The sequence below is a fragment of the Acanthaster planci genome, linkage group LG20 (assembly GCF_054643075.1).
Source record: "Acanthaster planci isolate LZ-2023a linkage group LG20, COTS_SCS, whole genome shotgun sequence".
Lineage (NCBI taxonomy): Eukaryota > Metazoa > Echinodermata > Asteroidea > Valvatida > Acanthasteridae > Acanthaster > Acanthaster planci.
Window position 1 is genome coordinate 9,955,206 of NC_141796.1, and position 19,582 is coordinate 9,974,787.

Genomic DNA, 19,582 nt, shown 5'->3' on the forward strand with positions numbered 1-19,582 from the left:
TAACAAACAGAGAAATGCGTCAAGGGTCACGCAGTGGCTGCCAGGCAGCCAAATTTACGACATTCCTTAGCGAAACAGAAAAAAATAAATCAGTTCCACGAGCAGTATTTGTCTTCCAGGACAAACGGTGAGTTGTCGTTTGGAATCCTGCCAAGTCATCAAAGATTGCGCATGCCTGTTTGTTTCCCTTGGTTTGTTTAGTCAGCTATCTAACATGGTTGACTAAGTCGGCTTCTGTTTTTGAAGAAGAAGGTTGGAAGCCTTCTATTCAGTGCAAACGACCATGACAAGATCAAGCCAACAGTTATATGCCCTGACCCATTCCAAATGAGTTTGTCAAATCTGTGTCAACTGTCCAAATTTGTCGCGATCTATAATCATGACACCGGCAAAAACAACGTGGGTACTATTTCCACGGGATGTTTGACACATTGACTTCGGCGCATGAATTCAAGCGTTGCCAAGCGTTGTAAGCATCCTGGGCACACATTTAATAGGTACGTTTAACATGTCTCTTCTCACATGAGCCTTTTACAAATTTATGTCCTCCGCACTGCCAGCAGCGTAATTGTTGTGTTCTTTGGTGATGCCAGTGTATCCATTTTATATTGCAATAACCTTCTGTTTCCTACGTACACTCGTAATCGGCAGTCAACGTGTTTACGTGGAATTTATGAGACAAGACAAAATTGGTTGTTGTAATAAAAACCCAGCCCAGAGAATTCCGAGTATTTTTTACCCAGCGGAGGGTCCGAGCTGGGAGAGCCTCCTCTCAATTTTATATCTACCCAAATCGATTCCAATCATTCGGACGCTGCCTCAGAGTCGTTTTTTGTCCAAATCTTATCTCACCTTGCTCTGGCTGGTTCATCTCATCGCACAGGTGCAGGTCGACGCTCCGGGTGAACAGGTGGTAAGAGGTCTCCTGCACGTCGTACTTTTCAAAGTACTGCAGCATCTGAAGCTCCTTTTGCGTCTTGACGTTGTGGCCGGCTCGGCCGGCTGGGTCCTCATGCACCGGGTGAGCAGGGGTAGCAGTAGGCTGCCAAAATGAACAAATGAAATAATCTGACCCACACTGCCGTTGGTTTATTGATTGCGTATCATCCTAAACCCCTTCGCTCCGGGAGACGGCGATAGCCGCGACTTTGTGTGAGGATTAGTGCATACCAAACATACAGTCTATTCACCATGCAGCTGCTGGTTCAATGGGGCCTGCTGCTAGACAAAGCCCTCCATTCAGGGCATGCCACAGCCCAGCAGTCAAAATAATCCCGCCGTGAAGGGGTTAAAACAGGACAACTCAACACGGTACAAAACCTTCAAACCTAAATCTTTGGATCTGAAATAGGAATCTGGCATTTATTTCCAACACTACAGAATATTTGCTGAGTAAGTGTGGGCCTTACATTGGAGTAGTTCTAAACCCAAAATCTTACACACATCAATATGCTCCCACACACGCACAAATGTGTTCCGTCACGCCTTGCACGTGTAGACGGCAAAGCTCTATCTACGTGCACAATTCCCGTTAAAAAATCTGGTCACCTGGCCTTTGTCAGCCGCCCGCGCCTTGCTAAGGTTGGCCGCCTTCTGGATGACCGGCATCAGGCTACGGATGTGGAGGATGACCGCCTTCATCTGCGAGTCGGTCAGCACCCACAGGATGTCGTCCAGCAGCATCTGCAGCTTGGACGTCACCAGGCTGCAGTCTACCTCCCGCTTCTTGATGGTAACCCGCACCTGGGAACCAGGGAAACCAATCAACAAATGCACTGTTGTATTTCTTGACGGTATCCCACATCCGGGTACCAGGGAACAAGAGGGATCACTGTACCCTGCAATACTTGATGCTGTCTGATACCTCGGAACCAGGGAGACAGATTAATTTACCTTGTGGTTTATAATGGTATCTTATACACGGGTACCGGGCAAAAGAAGGAAAGACTAGGAGCGCCAACCAGGACAAAAGGTATGAGTCGGAATTACCCGGCTGTGGCTTGAAATTTCACACGACTCTATGGGAACTGGTTAAAGCCGCAATCCACGGACTCGTGCATAATTTCAAGCCACAACAAAGAAAATCCGACACGGCCATGCTTTGAAGAATGTGGGCACAAAACTGAACAGCGATGTTTTTTTCATCCTGGGATCCATTCCATGTTGCCGGTAAGTACAGAAGTCTGCAAAACACTGACATTTGCTTTAATAGCAGAAGTGGGTTACCAACCAAAACATCACATGATGTGTGTTTCTAATGACTGGTTCCCAGCTGATTACAAAATTATTTAAATCCATTTAGTCGGTTACAAACAGTATCCAAATCACCGTACCTTTCCCTGATTAGTGATCAACCTAATTGGGGTAGTGGGACGTTCCCTGTCTGTTTCAATCGCATCCAGTGTCAGGCGGACGGTGGACCATTCCACTTCCTTAAAGGTGAGAATCTGCTCTCGGTTGGAGTCCTTGATGCGGGTGTAGCGCAGATCGGCTGACCTCCAGTTTGGGGTGGTGCTTTGAACGATGAGTTGGGCGATCTGAAGCAAAAAAGTTTTTACAAATATAAACAAAAACAAACTATGATCTTGAATGGCGACAGAACAAACTTTTTCGAAACAAACATTTTTCTCAACTTTCATGATGCTACTAAATTGTCCACCAATTGGCTAACCTGGCTACTGTAGAAAATTTCCCATTGTAATTTCCCCTTGCACTAAAAAAAAAAGGCTAAAATTTCAACTCTAAATTTTCAGAACTTAATTTGCAGCTGTAATGGGACAGACCTATATTTTAAAAATTGATACCAAAAAAAGAAGATATTCACAAGCTGAAATTATAAATCACAGAAAAAACTCATAGTTACAATGTACCTTGCAAAATCTAAACTTATGTCAATTGTACTGAGTTAATTGATACTGATCAATTGATCAATACCCATGGAAGCATGTACATGTATGTTGAGATGCGTAACATTCAAGGAAAGGGATGACTGTACCGACCGAAACCTCCCACAATTGCGTCTCCATTTAATCATCTACCAGCCTTAATCTCCTCAAGGGTCTCCACGCAATCGAACCCAATTAATTATGCCTATTCCTAGCCACCTGCCCGGACCTGACTTGTGTTTGCAGTTGTCTATCTTGTTTGTCTATCTTGTTATTCAGGGGGCGCGGTGCAGCACCTACACGTAGGTACACCCTAATTACCTCTCGGCCAGGTCTCCTCGGCGGGCAAGCCCGGTAAAAAAATGAAATCTGACTTGACTAATTGGCTTCCTGGTCTCCATAAGCACATGTATAATGCTACACAGTCTCCCACATGTGTGAGTGCGAACGCATTCAAAAATGTATTTCAAAAAGAGAGGCACTGCCAAGCAAGACTGGGTGTGTCAACCAGGAAGTTCAAATGTGTCATTAAAAATGGACGTGGATTTATACGATTAAAAGCACGTACCACATAACTTGATAAAAAAAACTTACTCATTGTTACGGTAGAAATGAAATAAATAAGAGATCAAGCGGATCGTTTGACTGAGGGACGGACTGATGGATTTAACTGACTCCATTTACGGCTTTCGACAGGTCAAACCTACCTGCAGGTTGATGTGGAACGTGTCCGATTTGAGTGTGCCTGTTATCGAGTTGATGTGTATGTACATGCCATCTACGACCTTCTCAGCAAAGCCGTATCGACTGACGGGTCTGCCCATGGAAAAAGGACACGTTTACTCATGCGTACGGTGGCAGCGTTATCTAACATTCAAAGAAAATGCCAGACATTGGGCCACGGACAATGTGCTCTAAGGCGTTTTCGTGGTGAAACGTTAACATGCTTCACAGTGACCAAAACGTTACAACGAAAATGTTACAACATGTATGTTATACTACTGTTTGTAAAAACATTTTCAGCGATAAGCAGATGGCTTGCTTTTAGGAAAGGAAAAGTTGGTGGCACATGATCAAATTGTGTGACTTTTGTTAACCTTTTAGCACATGCTCTATAGAATCTGATTGATTGTGATAACGATGTTATTGGTCACTTGAAGCAGCCCCCTGTTAATGATGGCAAGCATTGAGATTACTACTGCATGGCACCACTGTTCCTTGACAAAGTGCAGCGCAGTGCTTCCTGCCATCAATGGGGGCCATCGGAAATGTCCAGCGAAATGTTGCTGGATTCGTCGACGGGGTGCAAACGTCAACACTTTCTGCCACTCACACTTGCGACTGCTTCGTTGTGTCTTCCAGCGGGACGGCGGTCTCGCGTAGTGTCCGACACGTCGCCATCTCCAATTCTACCTGATCCAGATACTGCAGAACACAAGAACGGAACAGGTTAAACACTGCTCGCCTCAAGTTGAGCACGACTTGAATGGCTTTGAACTGAGAGGATGTTGGACTACTGGGGAAGGCGTGGCAGACCTAAAAAGGAAGGGGGGACACCGCCGAATGGGACGAACACGGTACTCACGATGCAAATTGGGTGTGTCTTCAACTTGGTCCATGGAATCTGAAATAGAACACAGGAGACATTAACATATTTCAAACCAAAAAAAACAGATGATGCATGTACAGTACACTGAGGTTAAAGGTTAACCTGGCAGCAGGATATTCTCTTCCTGCGGCATTTGTTTTCATTTCACAAAAGGTGAAAAACTCTTCCGTCAGTGGGCAAAGTGCTCCACGCCTTTTTTTACACTTGCACACACAAGTGGGAAAAGATTTCCACACCTTTTTCACAAAAAGTGTGCCAAAATTTTATAGCGGGGATTGGGAAACATCCCACCTTGTGACATGCGATACGTGAATGTGAACTCTTTTCACCAAATTTCCCTTTCACAGTGTTAACGTTCAATGCAAGTGTGCTGTAGGTATTGACCGTTGCCTCTTAGGAAGGTGGTAATTAATAAAATACACTGTCATAGAAGTTTTCTCTCTCGGCCGTGTCTTACATGATGTACAACTGTAGTTTTGAGGATAGGCAACATGTGCGCGCAATCTTGTTCCACTGCTGTTGGGACCACACACTTGTACAGCAGTTACCGTGGGGACCCCCCAAAAATGGGAAGACATACTGAAGTCCAACAATTTGGTCTTAAAATTGCCCAGCATAAAATAAGTCTCATCAGCAATGCGCAAGCGTCAGTTCTGAATGAAGAAATGTGCCCGAGAAATTTGGTGTGTATAGAACTTTACATGCACATTGGGGAGTCAGGTTGGTGAAGTGGCTCTTTTCCCGACTTCCGCCTCTGCAACCCGGGTGCAAATCCCACCTAGGTCAGCAGGCGGATTGGGTTTTCAGTCCCTGTCTAATTCCGTGGGTTTACCCTGGCACGTCACCTAATTTATCGTAGTGCTAAATGACACCACACATTGTGGTTGAATTACATTTAATGTGTTTACACAGAAACCAGACAAAAATTATACAAGTACCTGGCACCGAAAACAGTAAATAAATGTACATGTAACAACGTGATCCAACATCCTTTGCAGATCAATGCATGGGCCACATATCATGCTTATTAAGTTTACTGGTCATATTGCGATCACAGGCCAACAAAATCAATGAAGGCAGCTGCTTATGACAAGGTTATGTCTGATCCACTGTAGATTGCAAAAACACAGGTGTTCTATCCCAAGGTACACTGTATGACAACATGATCATGTACATCTCTGCAGTAAATGTATGTATGTACATGTATACATGGGTATCTACATGTACATTTGTACAAGCAGAGGTGCATGCTTGTTGTACATGTAGGTTATTGGGTGCTTGTACTTGGTGCCTTGTGGGGTACCGGAACAATGGAAGGTACCCCACAAGGCCAGTTTTGATACTTGTGGGGTACTAAAGTGGTACCCCACAAAAATTTCACGAAATAGATATTTCAAATTTACTCAAAAAGGAGGAATTTTCGAGTGCCATTCATCTGTCACAAATTGAAGTGTTTTATATAAGGGACATATGGTCGAAATTTCAACCCAGGAAACTGAATTTGGTTGAAATGGCAGTGAGTTGACATTTTTTCCGTGTTGTGTGGGACTTTTGTACACGAGAACAAAGGAAATACCCCACAAGTATACATGTACATATGTAAGGGGCCACGACCATACATGTACGCGTGTTGAAACATGTACATGTACACTGTGCGTAGACATTATGGTGACCAACAACGTGACAGGGACAAGTTTTTGTCCCCGCGACGTGGTTCTGATATAATGAGCGAAGTTGCTCCCTTAATCAATGCAGGGAAAATCTACTCACACCTGCCTGTCCATGTACATGGGTTATGTTTACATTTGGTAAGCTGCAGTATCCGTGTACACCGGTACATGTACATGAAATGATTAACACATGGCCGAGATACATGTATGCCACATGTAGTTTGTACCTAATTGTGTGCTGTTGGTGTTGTTCACATGTACCGGTACATACATGTGCATCTATCACGTCTAATGTACATGTATACTCACTGAGCGGAGCCGGTATACATGTAGAGTACCAATGTGTGACGTCACTGTGAACCAGAAAGTGTGCTGCAAATGAATGGAGTACGTACGCGCGTTGGTTCACGCGCTGGTTCTCGCTCTAATGGCTTTTGCGCACACACTCGTGCACGTGACGTAGTCACTTTGGTACTCTGCCTTGTACACACGTACACGTACCATACCATGCACAGCATCAATCTTATTGATTTATTGACACCCTGCTAATTGAAGGCACAATTTATGAGCAAAGCACAGACTGCACCGTTTACAGCAAACAGGTGAATCTTACCGCATATGCATCAACTCGTTTGACCTGACAGGACGGGGGGGAGGATAGCTTGCACCAGGGGCAGGGTGCCATTTCTGGTGACCTCCCCCTCCATTTACACATTCTGTCCCCTCCCTCACTCCATTGAAACGGTCAAATTTCAAGACTTGGCACCTGATGAGTGCAATGGGTACTACCAGGAATCACAAGTTGGGTTTTTGTCGTTCAGCAAGTCCATGTAACTTTCCCTTGGCGCGGTGTTATTTTCAGGGTGGACAGACTGTGTGAATGCACACCATGTTGTGTTCAGCCTGATAAATGCTCAGCCCACGCAACCAACGTATGACCAGGATCCATGCTGGAAAGGATGCCCTCTCTTGGTGGAATTGTACCAATTGACACGCTGGGATTTTCAACTCAAAATTTCAAGTTTCAGTGCGCACTTTTGAAGGTGGGAACAAGCATATTTGAATTTTTCGTCATTTATTTGGGCCAAAGCAAGATAAAAATTATGTAATACGCAGGATTGTATCAAGAACCGAAAGAAAAATCGGGGATTGATCATGGTCCAACAAGGCATAGTCTCCCCAACCAGCCTGTCTCTTCATTGATATGATACATGTATATAGTGGTGTGTAGAGTTTAGACAATAGATTTTCGACTAAAACAGCCATTTTTACCAGACGGATTTCCCAACGTTTGTGTCTACTGGTATGTCCATGCTCGAGGGTACCAGCCAGATGCCACAAAAACATTTACATGTCAGTCTTGTAGTCAAGACCACTTAAGACCTTCACAAGACCACACAAGACTAGCGCAAGGTCAACACAAGACCCCTTGTCTGAGTTCAAGCCACAAGCTATTCAAATGAACTTCAACAAAAGCATTCCTTTGTCATTGTTCACCCTGTTACTTGTGTCTGGTCTTGTGTCTGGTCTCGACTATAACACTGTTACATGTACATGTGTACATGTACATGCAGGTACTGTATAAAGCACCTCACCCACAAACTGTTTCTTGATTGGCTGAGATATAGTCATATGGCATTCGTTACTATTCCCATCTTGCATTTAAACAGCCAAAAGAGCTTTACCCATACGATAGTAACCAACGAACAATACGCATCACCATCAGTATCGAGTACAAATGCGTACGGGTGAGCAAATTCTACGTACTTCTAGGTGCTAGGGTTAGAGAGCTAGCTGGGTTCAAATAGTCCACAAATAGATACTTTGGAAAACTGCTAGTGACTTTTCAACACATTGTAGATAAAGATTACATTTGAATTGTATTCAGAGCAAATTATTCAGCTGTTCAGTTACGACAGAAATCAAGCGGAATCTGTGAGGAGGGTGTCATAAAACAAAGACGGACTGCTCTATCAAGTGCATTGGCCCTCGGGTACAAAAATAGAATGCTCCATGGATCCGGGAGGCGAGTTTTACAGCATCATTCCAAGCAGTCACTACATCTAACACTTGCACCGGTACCTTGACGGAGACTTTGTTGCACACAGCTCTGTTGAGCACCAGCCAAGATGGGAACTCGAGGACCTCCATCAGGGCATCCTCATCCAGCTCCAGGTCCGTCAGGTTCCCTTCTCCCTTTAGCGTGCTCAGCCGGATCCTGTCCTGGGACAGGTCCTTGGCAAATCTGGGAGATCGGAGGATAGGAAGAAATCACCCGAACTTATTATTCAAGAACGTGCACAAATGTACAGCTACGTACCCTAGACACATGTGCGCCACAGAGTATGCACAATTATAGTTGTTGGTTGCTAATTAACCCTAACCCTCCTCAATCCTTCACCTGTTGGAGGACTGAGGAGTGTTAGGGTTAATGGTAGATCTGCTCGCAAACTGGTGTGCCTCCCTATCCAGGATTACCTCTGCAGCCTCGGGAAGTCTTGTTTTTTTTACACAATCGAAACGTCGAAAAAACACGGGGGAGATGCTGCTAGAAAATGTGAAATTGTGACAAATGTTGGCAGTGGAAGTCAGTGTCTTGACAGGACCTTGCTGCCTCGGGTCCCGCAATTATTTTTTTTTAATGTAAAAATGCCAGGTTAGCACAATTTTTAAATGAACTCTGTCAGGTGGTGCATTAGGTCATGACGTTAGAAGGAATAGACATTTTCTGCATAACTAAGCCGACTATATTTTCACTGCTAAACTGATAGGTCACTGCAGGGAAACATGAGAGGCGCCTATATTATACTAATAAGGAATGATTTGAAGGGGTGTGTGGAAATTACTGGTCCGGAGGTGTAGATCAGTCTGACTCCCTCCCGAAACACCAATCAGTATCATTCTACCAATCAAGGTAACTATCACCATTGACTTTTACTGAGTATTTAAAAAGATTTTTATACAGGTGGTCCTGAGTGATAGGCTGCTAGCTAGGGCCTACACCCTCTAACATGTCTAAGGAATTGTACAAGAGGAAAACATGAAAAGGAAACAGTTCTATATCTGGGTATCACTTGACGCCCTGCGCACAAACATGACAAATGGAATGAGACTGGCCTGAAAACTTCTAAGTAGGCCTTGGCCTATTTTCTAAGTAAATATTTCAAAATTTTCACTGCTATGTTGACTGTTTAGGACATGCTATGATCTTCTGATGGATGACAAACCACTGCAAGGGAAAATAAGCGATGACATGTCCATACCTCCGTACAGCCTATCCATGCAGTGGTGCTGGTAGACTAGGCCTACATCATACCATTGTACGTATAGAACTCTTCTTACTGTGGGGTTCATTACCTTTAGCACCCTGTTCCTATTATAAGGGAACATATTCTACTGTTGGTGATGTCCTCTTACATATCATAAAGAAAAGAGAACAGGGCTTTTGGTTTTTGAGAAAAATGTTTGGGTAAAACGGCAGCGTACATGACTGCCCCAAAGGTAGCTGTGAATGACAAATAAGCGGATGTAGTCTGGTGCCTTGACCTGGATGGAGATTTGTTTTGATGAATCAAAAAAGCCTAAGTCGGGTAACCGGACGAAAAACAAAATGGCGTGATTCGACTGAGTGGTTGTCTTTTGCCAAATCGGGTTAGAAATTTAAAGTTTTCTTGCTTAAATATTGTCAAAATTACCTTAACTGGGCCTATCAGGATTGGGTAATGGTTCCTTAAAAAAGGTCAAAATGTTAGTTTGTGAAAGTGGACTCAGTTTCCTTATTGTAGAAACAGGGTGATAATGGTAATGAACCCCTTACTGTGACTGTGTATTGCCCTGTTCCATAATCAAATTAATAATAATTAGTACTGCAGATATTCATCAACACCGTCATGGCGGTGTCATCGTCAGCTGATCGTCATCTACTTAAGCGACTCGAAAAGTTTGGAAGTAATTTTCTGTTCTATTATTACAGAAACCGGGTCCGCAACTACACAACCCCAGTCTTGTCTACTTCACGCACTTTGCAATTTTGACTGGTAATGTCTAGCGCCTGCATACGCGTTGACGTGGTTGACTCATCATGACCAAACAATCGTCAACGCCTACTTACTTTGAGAGGTGCTTAATTATTTGTCCTTTGATTATGGATGCCATCTCTGCTCCTTTCCTTCTCTTCCAGGTGATCACAACTTTTGTCGGCCCACGCCGACTCTTGATCGACTCTGTCTACTCTTAATTTGACAGCTTTGTATCCACCGATGTCCACGCGAAAGTCTCACACAGAGCGGCTGCCATATTTATTTCTGTCGAAGAAATGGTAGAGGGCGCTATGCAATTGAAGCGGCACTTGCTTGATTATGATACGTGGTGCGGCGTAAAAAATAATTCTTCGCTACGCGAAGGCGCTTAAAAATCACCCCTACAGATTCTTTCGAAAAAAGGGTTCTGTGTGGGCCAAAAATTGTAAATTGTGTAAGTATGGCCCAGGACCATCTCAGGGGCCATTTGGGTGAACCAATCCGGGCCAAAGCAGACAAAAATGTGACTGAAAATTTGAAAGAAGAGCCCGAGAAAGGTGAGGGATGTTATTTGAAAAATGGCACTCCTGAGAAGACTTGGGAACGTTCACTTTTTGGGGGTTGAGTTTTAAATTCATTGGCTGACCTACGGAAAATTGAAAATCAAAGGAAACCCAAAGGACCAAACAACACATTGCTTTTTGTTTGAGAGGCCTAAAGGACTTCAGTTGCCTGCCATGTGCGCTCCAAACTTTGTTGAGTTTACACTGTTTTCAATGAAGCTTGAATAGGTTCAGTGCACCCTGATGCACATATACACCCACGTATAGGCTAATGCACAACTCGAGAGCGGACGGCCGAGCTCACTGATAGAAGTTCTACACTCAAAATATTTCACATTACTAAGTTGTAAGAGCCATGAAATTCGGAAATTGAACTACAGAAATGGTGCACTGAACGTCTGGCCTCGACTTTGGGCTTCCAATTCTGAACGATGTGGATGCAATCGGGTTCGAAAGTGGAGGGACGAGTTTTCAAAATGTACTTTTCTGGGCAGGGACATTTCATTCATTTTAGGGGTGGTCTGCTTTGGGTGAGAATTGCTCAAAAATTCATTGGTCAACCCACTAGAAATTGAAAGGAAAATGAAAAGGGGCATATTGAACATCTTTTTTATGCAGCCTGAACACCTGTGAGAGTTGTAATTTTAAATCAGCGAAGTATGGGTATTTGAGGTTATTTGTTGTGGTGCACTCATTTGCGGTCATTCTGACACAGATTTTGGGAAAATCGAACATACCGTTCTTGCGCAGTACGCATTTTCCCCCACGACATGTCAACAATGTATACTTTTTTCACTGCGGCGCTCAATATGCAGCCGGCCGACACACATGTATAGCCTTGAACTTCAAATGACCGTAACAGCAAATCCATTATGATTGATTGAGGTTAAACTTCACATTTGTAATGATGAAAAAGAATGTATGAACATGCATGCTCAGTGTAAAAAAATATCAAGCATGGTACAGTCAAATCCGGTACCCCCTTTCTGGCTGTGAGATGAGCAAAAAATAACCCGACTCTTTTTTGGGGTGATCCCTTTTGCAACAGTGTGCAGGCTAAAATAGCGGTTATAAAAATATGCCCCCATCAATAAAGGTTGCGAATATTAAACAAGCGTTCAGATTAGGTCGAGAATTATTCCTGATTTGAGAAAGCAGGAGAAGCCAGTTACAATTTGAAAGCAAAAAACTAACGAAACTAGAAACAAATGAATTCATATTCGTAATAGAATTCTCTTGGATGTTGGTTCTTTATCAAGTTGTGCGAGTGGTCGCCTTTGGCACGCACGACGGTGGTTTGAAGGAATTAAGGAATAAAATATGATTGCTGTATATCTAACATTTTGAATCACTCAAATTTTGACACTTTCCAAATCCAAAATTACAAGCGTAATGATTCATGGTTGTCCGTAAATTATCAAAGTGTTGGTTCTAGTATTTTTTATCACCGTGCCGGCACTAAGCTTTGCCTATCAGCTTTTAGTTTCTGGGAAAAAGAACTACCAACAGAATAATTCCATGAAAAAAACGCTGCCTTTGGATTCTTTTAACACTTGAGTTGAGATGAGGAGGTATACGACACGTCTGTGAACGTTAATAAATTTATGCAAATCCATAAACTATGGATAGAGAAATAATTTTCTGTTTTCAATTTTCAGGTGAAAGAAACTGCAGTTTCGTGTCAAAACGATGAGTTGTTAAATATTACCCGTCGGCAAACATAATTGTTTAAATATACGACCAAGCACAATCGCGGCGAAAGAAGTCTACGGTGTGAAACAGGCAAATTTAGTTCGGAATCAGTTGTGAGGTAAACAAAATTCTGGCTCGCTAATTACTGCAGCGAAAGAGCAAGTGTGTTGCAAAACGATTAACTATCAGTTCAGATGAACCCTCAACACGACATTCCCATCCACAAAGAACACATCTGTTTTAATTTGAGATTTCCCTTAAAATAATGATATGTGCAAATAGCAAACAAAAGTTCAGAAGTACTTATACAAATCTGTACAAAAAGATCAACTCCTCCAAATGTTCTAAATTTCCACCACTGGACGCAGTGTAACCACAAGTCTAGGTACAACTGTGCAAAATACTTATGGTCGATTTTATGACTTATTAGCTAGGTAAGTTTTACTTATGTTAATGAGTATGATTGACTTTTTTTTCAATATTACTGAAATAGCAATTGTTGCATGTACATGAGCTCCACCTCGACTCCCATTTAGAAATTCGGAACAGGACTGAAAATCTTTGTTCTCTCACAGCCAAGTGAGTTTCTCCTCAACTTCAAAATATAAGGTTGTTCTTTTCTTGTATAACCTCTACGTTTAGCAATGATGAGCCTTAACTGAACACAATGCATTTAAATCGTTCATTTCTGACTTTTAGGCACAACTTCCACTTCCAAAATGATTGCGCATCGTTAGGTCAGGCCATATTAATAATTAATTATTGCGTAATTAAATCCTTAGTATGGCTGTTGAACTTCCCTGGGAAGTACATCTTCCTGAGGAACATTTTCAAATTGATGGAATATTTTCATGCAGAATTCAAAGTTAGTAAGACGAAGCTCAGAGTTCCATATTGTACTTTCGAAATCGGAAAGAGTGAAATTAGGGACAAGATGTTTTAGAGTGAAAATCACTCTGAATTTAGACTGAAAAATAGCCCTGTGGGATGCTTACAGAGCAACTACAAAAAACACCTCGTTTCTGATTATGAGGTAGCTCCTTCTTTTTTATCATTCTAATGGCCCTTTTGTTCTTCCGTTGTTTCTAGCATTTGAATTCCAGTCTTTGTTACATCTAAGTCTGTTGGTTCGTCTTTGTTTTGTTTTTGTCCTTTTTTTTTACTGTATTGTACGGCCATTGTTGTGCTTTTATGTATAATATGTTGTCAGTCTTCCTTCTCTGGTCCTTCTTTTTGGTCTAAATGAAGCATTTCTGTATAAGACTTTGTCTTCTGATTATGCCTCCGTTTTTGCCCCCTTTTATTTCGTCTCTTATTTAGTTTTCACTCTTGTCAAAAATCTTTCATTTATTGACCTTGTGTATAGTTTGATGTATACATTGCAATATTAAAATAAATGTTGAGTCAAAAAATTTTGGGTAAGGAGTAGAGGGATTCGTGGCTATAGAGGGTTTGCATGGCTGCCATCTTGAAGGCCAGTGCTTTTGTTCCACAGGGTATGCACAAAGGAGGTTTCGCTGTGGAACAAAAGAACTGCCCTGCAAGATGGCTACCACGCAAAGCCTCTATAGCACCGCCCGTGAGCACTGGTGATTCTTCAGTCTTCAAGATCCATCCCACTTATAGGCGTACGTCACCAAAGATTTTCTCGTGAAGAACGCGCATGCGCGAGTGAACCTCGTCCCAACCGATGTAGCCGCCTTCAAGGTGGCGGCTTCCTTCGCCCGTGAAGGTGTAGGCTTTGCGGGCGTGAAGCACGCGAACATTGTTGAAAGTGACCATCTCTCCTGTAGAAAAGAGAGATGACGCAGAATTGAAGCTAAAATAATAACAATGGTCTCTTTCTTCTCATCAGTCACCCGAGAAATGGCAACCTCTACTGACTTTTCCTTTTCTGTGGGGGTAGGGTAAACCAAACTTTAATTTGATACATATACATCTTGAATATTTGAAAAGTTACATTTGTTTCAAATAATGGTATTTCTCATCGTTGTATAGGGCAGGTTTTTCCGATCAATCTGCAACCGTAAGTCTGAAGCCATCTACCACAGATAGGAAGTTGATCAACACATGCTGACGAATCATTGCGTCCTTCTTATTCCAATTTCTTAATGCATAAGAACAGTTAACAGGAAGGCAGTTTTCCTGTAAATTTATACTAGGTCTATTTGGAGAATCCTTGTTTCGGGTCAAGGAAAACATGAAGTCATTGTGTAGACGTGCACTTGATTAACACCTGTAAAGTATCGCTATAGACCTTTTATACTTAAATGCCATCCACACTTATCTACGTTTGTACTAACCTCCGGCCAGCTGATGGCGCACTAGGTTCTCCGGGCGATACATGATCTCATACAGCAGCTTCAAGGCTCGGTACAGCTCCGTGACTTGTGCGACCGGGACTCGCGGCAGATAGGGCGCCCTCGTGACGTCACAGAAATGGATACTCTGAAACTCACCGTACCTATCCAACCTGCAGTGTGGGAGGAAAACGGGACCACGTGCACGGTCGCCTCAAAATTTGGACCCAATTTCATGTGGTCATGAGCACGCCGCACTTAAATGGCCACAGCAATTCCAGCCGAGTTTGGCAATATTTTTAAGCACTGAACTCTTAGTTATGAAATGTACACACCCGCCAACAGTAGTGCACCTTGCGCATAATTTATAGCTATCCAGTTCGTAAGTGTGACGCTTTAAACCACGCCCACTGCACATGCACTGCACATAGAGTTACATGCATTGATCGCCGTTTACATGGCACCATGGAACCAGAAGTTAATGTGTAACTTCAGCGATTGTCCAATGGCGTGTCTGCCTTTGTGACGAAGTCACTTACGAACCGGATACATAATCCTTCAAGATCAATGTTCACTTGAACCTTGCCCAAAATTGACTCAAGTCTTTGAAAACACCTTACTGTTTTTCTACGCACACTTACTTTATTGTTGGTAACGAGCTCTTCAAATGAAATGCGTTCCCGCTTTCTGTCGTGCCACCGCCACGGAAGTCGATTTCCTGGGTGGTGAGGAGTTGATAGGCTGCCGGGAATTCGGTCTGGATTTGTTGGGCCACGTGAAGACCATCCACAAACTGGTTCTCACCACCTGCAATGTTGGTCCTCTCGATGCAGTGCAACATCTGAACCTGTTCTTTCCAAGAAAACTGTCTCTTAAAATTTCCCGGAAGTCAGTTGAAAGACTAATCAAAAGAAACAAAAATTCAGAGATAATGATGTTTATAAATAGCGACTGACAATAATGGATGCAGACGGCTCCTCCTTTTTCCCATGTTTTTCACGGTGTTCGTTAACGATACCTTCGACCGCCAAATCAAAATTAGCACATCCTGCTTCATATGGTTTGATTAAAACAATCTTTTAAAAACGATAACAGAAGGTTTCCTATTCAGAGATTAATACGTACGCCAGGCAGGTGGTAAAGGTACAATTGATCAACATGTAGACCCAGTTCAGTTGGCGCATAGGCAATGTTGCTAGCATCTTGTTTACGGAGAATTTCGAAAACTTCACTGAAACAAAAGAGAGGAAGGTTTCTGACTGTTTCGGGTCGAAGTAATGGTAAATCTGGAACTGATTTGTGTCCAAAAATCAAACCCCGCTATAGCTGTTGAAATATATTTCATTATTGTACGTTGTCACGTAGGGGTCGAAATCTGGCTTTATGACGCAGCCGTGGTTTTACTTAAGCCTCCATCTTATCTTTGCAACAATGAGCTAAGCGCGATCAAGAGAGGGTACCATTTCCCTCGCAACGGAGGCTTCTTTGTTTGGAAATTCAAACGACTTTAAAAATGCACACGTTGTGGTCGTGTGACCAATCAAAATGGTTCTTTTCAACCAATGAGGGGGTGCCTCAAGACGGATAAAAGGGAGATGGAACTAAGTATATATAGTTCCATGCACTGTAAAGGTGTCTTACCCATAGAAAGTTCTTTTCAGGAAGGCGACCCTCTCTGCAAGTTGCCGGCTTGGTCCCTTTTCAGTCGGTGCCCCTTTCACCAAGGCCAAGCCCTTGGTGTTCAAGACGTCCAGCCAGTTGTACAGCTCCAGGTCGTCTTGGAGAAGTTTCTGGAAGTCAAAGGCCGGGATCCTGCCGTTCAGTTCAGCTCCCCATGACTTCCTGATCGGACAGCTCACTGTATCTTGCTGCATTTCGGAGAACCGCTGGCGGTTCAACCAAGCGGCGTCAAACTCGCTGCGGTGCTGGTCCGGCCAGGTGACCCGCAACTTGCTGCCCTCATCCAAGAGCTCCTCGGATAAAGGCATCACTTCTGGATCCAAGTCAGACATTTTGGACATCCTCTGCAAGGAGGGTGGACTGAAGCATTCCGAACAGCGGCAGTTGTCTCTCAGCCAGACGTAGGGATAGGTGCCTTCGTACCCGCTGTCCATACCCACCGTATAACAGCGAGCAGTGTCGTCCCTCGTTAAGCTCATCAACCGTAGATCTGACGCCATTGTGAAATGTAGGGACTTGACGTCGTTTCTAAGTGAGAAACTCTTGCGCTTTGAAATGAAAAAGCAGGAAATATTTCTTTGAAGTTGGGCCAGAAAAATTAGACTTTGGGGGTTCGAGGACACTACAGTTATTGATAGTTAACCCATCTGAGGTCATGTTTATCACTTAAATACACAAAACCGCTTGTAAACGAGACAAGGCACGTTGGTCACAAAGGGTTTAATCTAGCTACAATGAACTTGATCTTAGCAACACAACTGGACAGAGGGGCCTACAGTACAGCCCTACGTGTTCCATTTGACTCCTGTTCAACACGGATCTGCCTTAACTCAAAAGTCATATTCCATAGCTATTAAGCCAGAAAGCTGATATAAATGCAGTGGCTATAGCCACGGGGATGGGGTGGGCCTGGGGGAATGCCCCTCCCCCCCCAAAAAAAATTCCAATGCCCCCCACTAAAATGGAACAGACAAACACAAGAAGACTAACAAAAACTTTCCCCACCCAAAAAAACCACCACTCAAATCTGGTGCCCCATAAGATGCTGGTGCCCCCCCCAGTAAAATCCTGCGGTAGCTACGCCATTGTGTAGCCTCAATGGCAAAAAAATGGGAAAACTAGCCTGATCAGGAGCCCCAAACGCTCACTGTAAAACTGGAATGTATCACTAAAAATTGGTATGACCCACCTAAGAATTATTGATATCGTGCAACTCAACAGACTGCAGGTGAAAGGACAATGAAGCGCGTAGCTGCATTAAGCACTTCGGAGAGTAAACCACCTCGCTTGCCGGCAAATGCCGCACCGTTCCTGGAGCACAGACATGCATAATGTACTTGTACATGTACAGTATATCAAGGATCCGCGCCGCATAGTCTTTGCCATAGCGGCACTATTTCCACGCAGGTGCAGTCAATCACACAAATCCCGTTCTTGGGGCAAAGACCTTCAAACAGATCCTGACAAATGCTATGAAAGCAGGGAATAAGTTCATGGACTAGCCGGCTTATTTATTCTAAAGACCAGGAAGAGTAGAGGAATATTGAAAAATCCACTCCTGCTTATAAGCCATACAACCCGTTTTGTCAAACTACCATGGAATTAAACTTGTTGGCTGAACCATACCATGATTGCGAAAAGTGATGGATTGATTTTGGACGTGTGAGGTTCGAGCATACAAATAAATTTGAGCCCCTGTACATGTAGGTTTAACACAGAGCACTGTCATGACTGTGTGTCTAAATTAGTACCCTGCCACCCAGAACCACCCTCAACGGTGACCCGAGTGGCAGCGGGCCAGAATGCGAGAGTTACTGAATTGTACGCAACGCAAAAACTCAAAGCAAACCTCATTATTCATAATTCGTGCTTACAAGAAATGTGATGTCTCAGCTACTGAAGGGATGGAGGCTTTTCCGATTGCAGCGTTGAAGTTCCACCATCAACGAGTGCAGGACCATTTCACCCTTGACGAAAAGCTGTTTGCGGGGACAGCAATCAGATAGCCTACTAAATATAAGGCCACGCATACACGTACACTACGACAGTTAATTATGGAACGCCAAATGTACCAATTTATGATGTAACCGGATAAATGTTGTTTGATCATGTCAGCTATTATGTGACTAGTTGCCAAACCATTCTGTGACGTTGTCAATAATCCAACGTCACATAATGGATTGATATAATCACATAATAGATCGACAACATCACATATTATGACAACTTGGACAATGGATTGATAACATCATATAATGGTTCGATAACATCACAAAATAATTTGACAGCATCACATAATCGATAGTGACAACATCACAAAATGGTTTGATACCATCATGAGAACACCATCAAACAACATTTATCCAGCATCATCACAAAGTGGAACATTTGGCGTTCCATAGGCCTAAAACCCGGAATGGCAAAGTGCACAATTACATCATCGCGCACGAGCTGGTGGAATCGCGGATATGCATGCACCGTCAAACTAATGAGCTAGTTTCCGCTCTCAGGATTACCTGAAATGGAACTTGTAGGCAGTATAGAACGCCGGGCAGGTGGGCGAAATATTTGGAAGAATTGTGCATTAATTAAGTCTAATGATAAAAAGGCATGCAATTATCGGTACACCGTTACAGTATGTCGTAAGACCGCAAAGATTGTGACAATATGTTGGAGTATATAGGGACTGGACTTTTTTGGGGGGGTGTCCCATTTCGAAATGGAACCACTGTGTCAATGGAAAAAGTGCCCAGCAGAGGGGATGGCAGGACCGTCAGTTTTACGCTTGAGGCGCTTTTTGAAAGGTTGTCACGTTGTGATTTGTGACAGTGGCAATTAAATTAATTTTATGTGATTGATTAACGATGACACCTGAGGTATCTCTAAATTCGTGAGTGGGTGTGTGGGTCTAGGTTGAAAAAAAGGGAAGGTGATTAGTGTTTCCGGTAGTGTGCTCCGTCCGTCGTCAACTCCAAGAGACTGCAGGGATACTTCATTGATGAGGCAGGTTACATGATATCAAGAGGCGTGGAGAGGATGCTAACTCAGCATCCAAATTAACCTAAAGATATTCACTACTCAAGCAGAACATGGGATACGGGATGATCGGTCAGGTGTATCAGTCTGAAGGAGGGGAGGGCTTGGGAAGATTGCCAAGGGTGTAG

The 19,582-nt window shown here is 43.3% G+C and overlaps 2 protein-coding genes across 6 annotated transcripts in view; both read right to left on the minus strand.

Annotated features, from left to right (window-relative positions):
* LOC110975050 (bridge-like lipid transfer protein family member 3B) overlaps positions 1–10,464 on the minus strand; it is a 36,874-nt gene extending 26,410 nt beyond the window's left edge. For all 3 annotated transcript variants that reach the window (XM_087130390.1, XM_022227147.2, XM_087130389.1), the window contains exons 1-8: positions 10,276–10,464; positions 8,247–8,409; positions 4,471–4,509; positions 4,219–4,310; positions 3,593–3,701; positions 2,334–2,537; positions 1,549–1,743; positions 853–1,042 (exon numbers count right to left, since the gene is read on the minus strand). In XM_087130390.1, the coding sequence (XP_086986516.1) occupies positions 853–1,042; positions 1,549–1,743; positions 2,334–2,537; positions 3,593–3,701; positions 4,219–4,310; positions 4,471–4,509; positions 8,247–8,409; positions 10,276–10,319 (1,036 nt within the window). In that variant the 5' untranslated portion in view covers positions 10,320–10,464. The remainder of the gene's footprint in view (positions 1–852; positions 1,043–1,548; positions 1,744–2,333; positions 2,538–3,592; positions 3,702–4,218; positions 4,311–4,470; positions 4,510–8,246; positions 8,410–10,275) is intronic.
* A 2,187-nt stretch (positions 10,465–12,651) lies between these two features.
* LOC110975086 (gamma-butyrobetaine dioxygenase-like) lies at positions 12,652–18,417 on the minus strand. Of its 3 annotated transcripts, none has more exons than XM_022227221.2 (6): positions 18,293–18,417; positions 16,380–16,966; positions 15,864–15,969; positions 15,380–15,585; positions 14,742–14,911; positions 12,652–14,225 (listed from the first exon to the last, which is right to left on the minus strand). In XM_022227221.2, exons 2-6 carry the CDS (start codon positions 16,916–16,918, stop codon positions 14,059–14,061), a joined length of 1,188 nt encoding a protein of 395 aa, XP_022082913.2. In that variant the 5' UTR covers positions 16,919–16,966; positions 18,293–18,417; the 3' UTR covers positions 12,652–14,058. The 3 variants fall into 3 exon arrangements, with proteins under 3 accessions (XP_022082913.2, XP_086986914.1, XP_086986915.1); XM_087130788.1 differs by lacking the exon at positions 18,293–18,417 and adding an exon at positions 17,725–17,739; XM_087130789.1 differs by lacking the exon at positions 18,293–18,417 and having other exon boundaries at positions 16,380–17,026.
* Between the last annotated feature and the right edge of the window lie 1,165 nt (positions 18,418–19,582).

Bases quoted from the DNA above. Each gene is read 5' to 3' on its own strand.
- LOC110975086 (XM_022227221.2), bottom strand. From the start codon at position 16,918: ATGGCGTCAGATCTACGGTTGATGAGCTTAACGAGGGACGACACTGCT. The intron at 15,970-16,379 runs GTAAGACACCTT...CTTTTGTTTCAG, and splicing joins CTGAAAAGAACTTTCTATGG to TGAAGTTTTCGAAATTCTCC. The intron at 14,226-14,741 runs GTTAGTACAAAC...TCTTTTCTACAG, and splicing joins GCGCCATCAGCTGGCCGGAG to GAGAGATGGTCACTTTCAAC.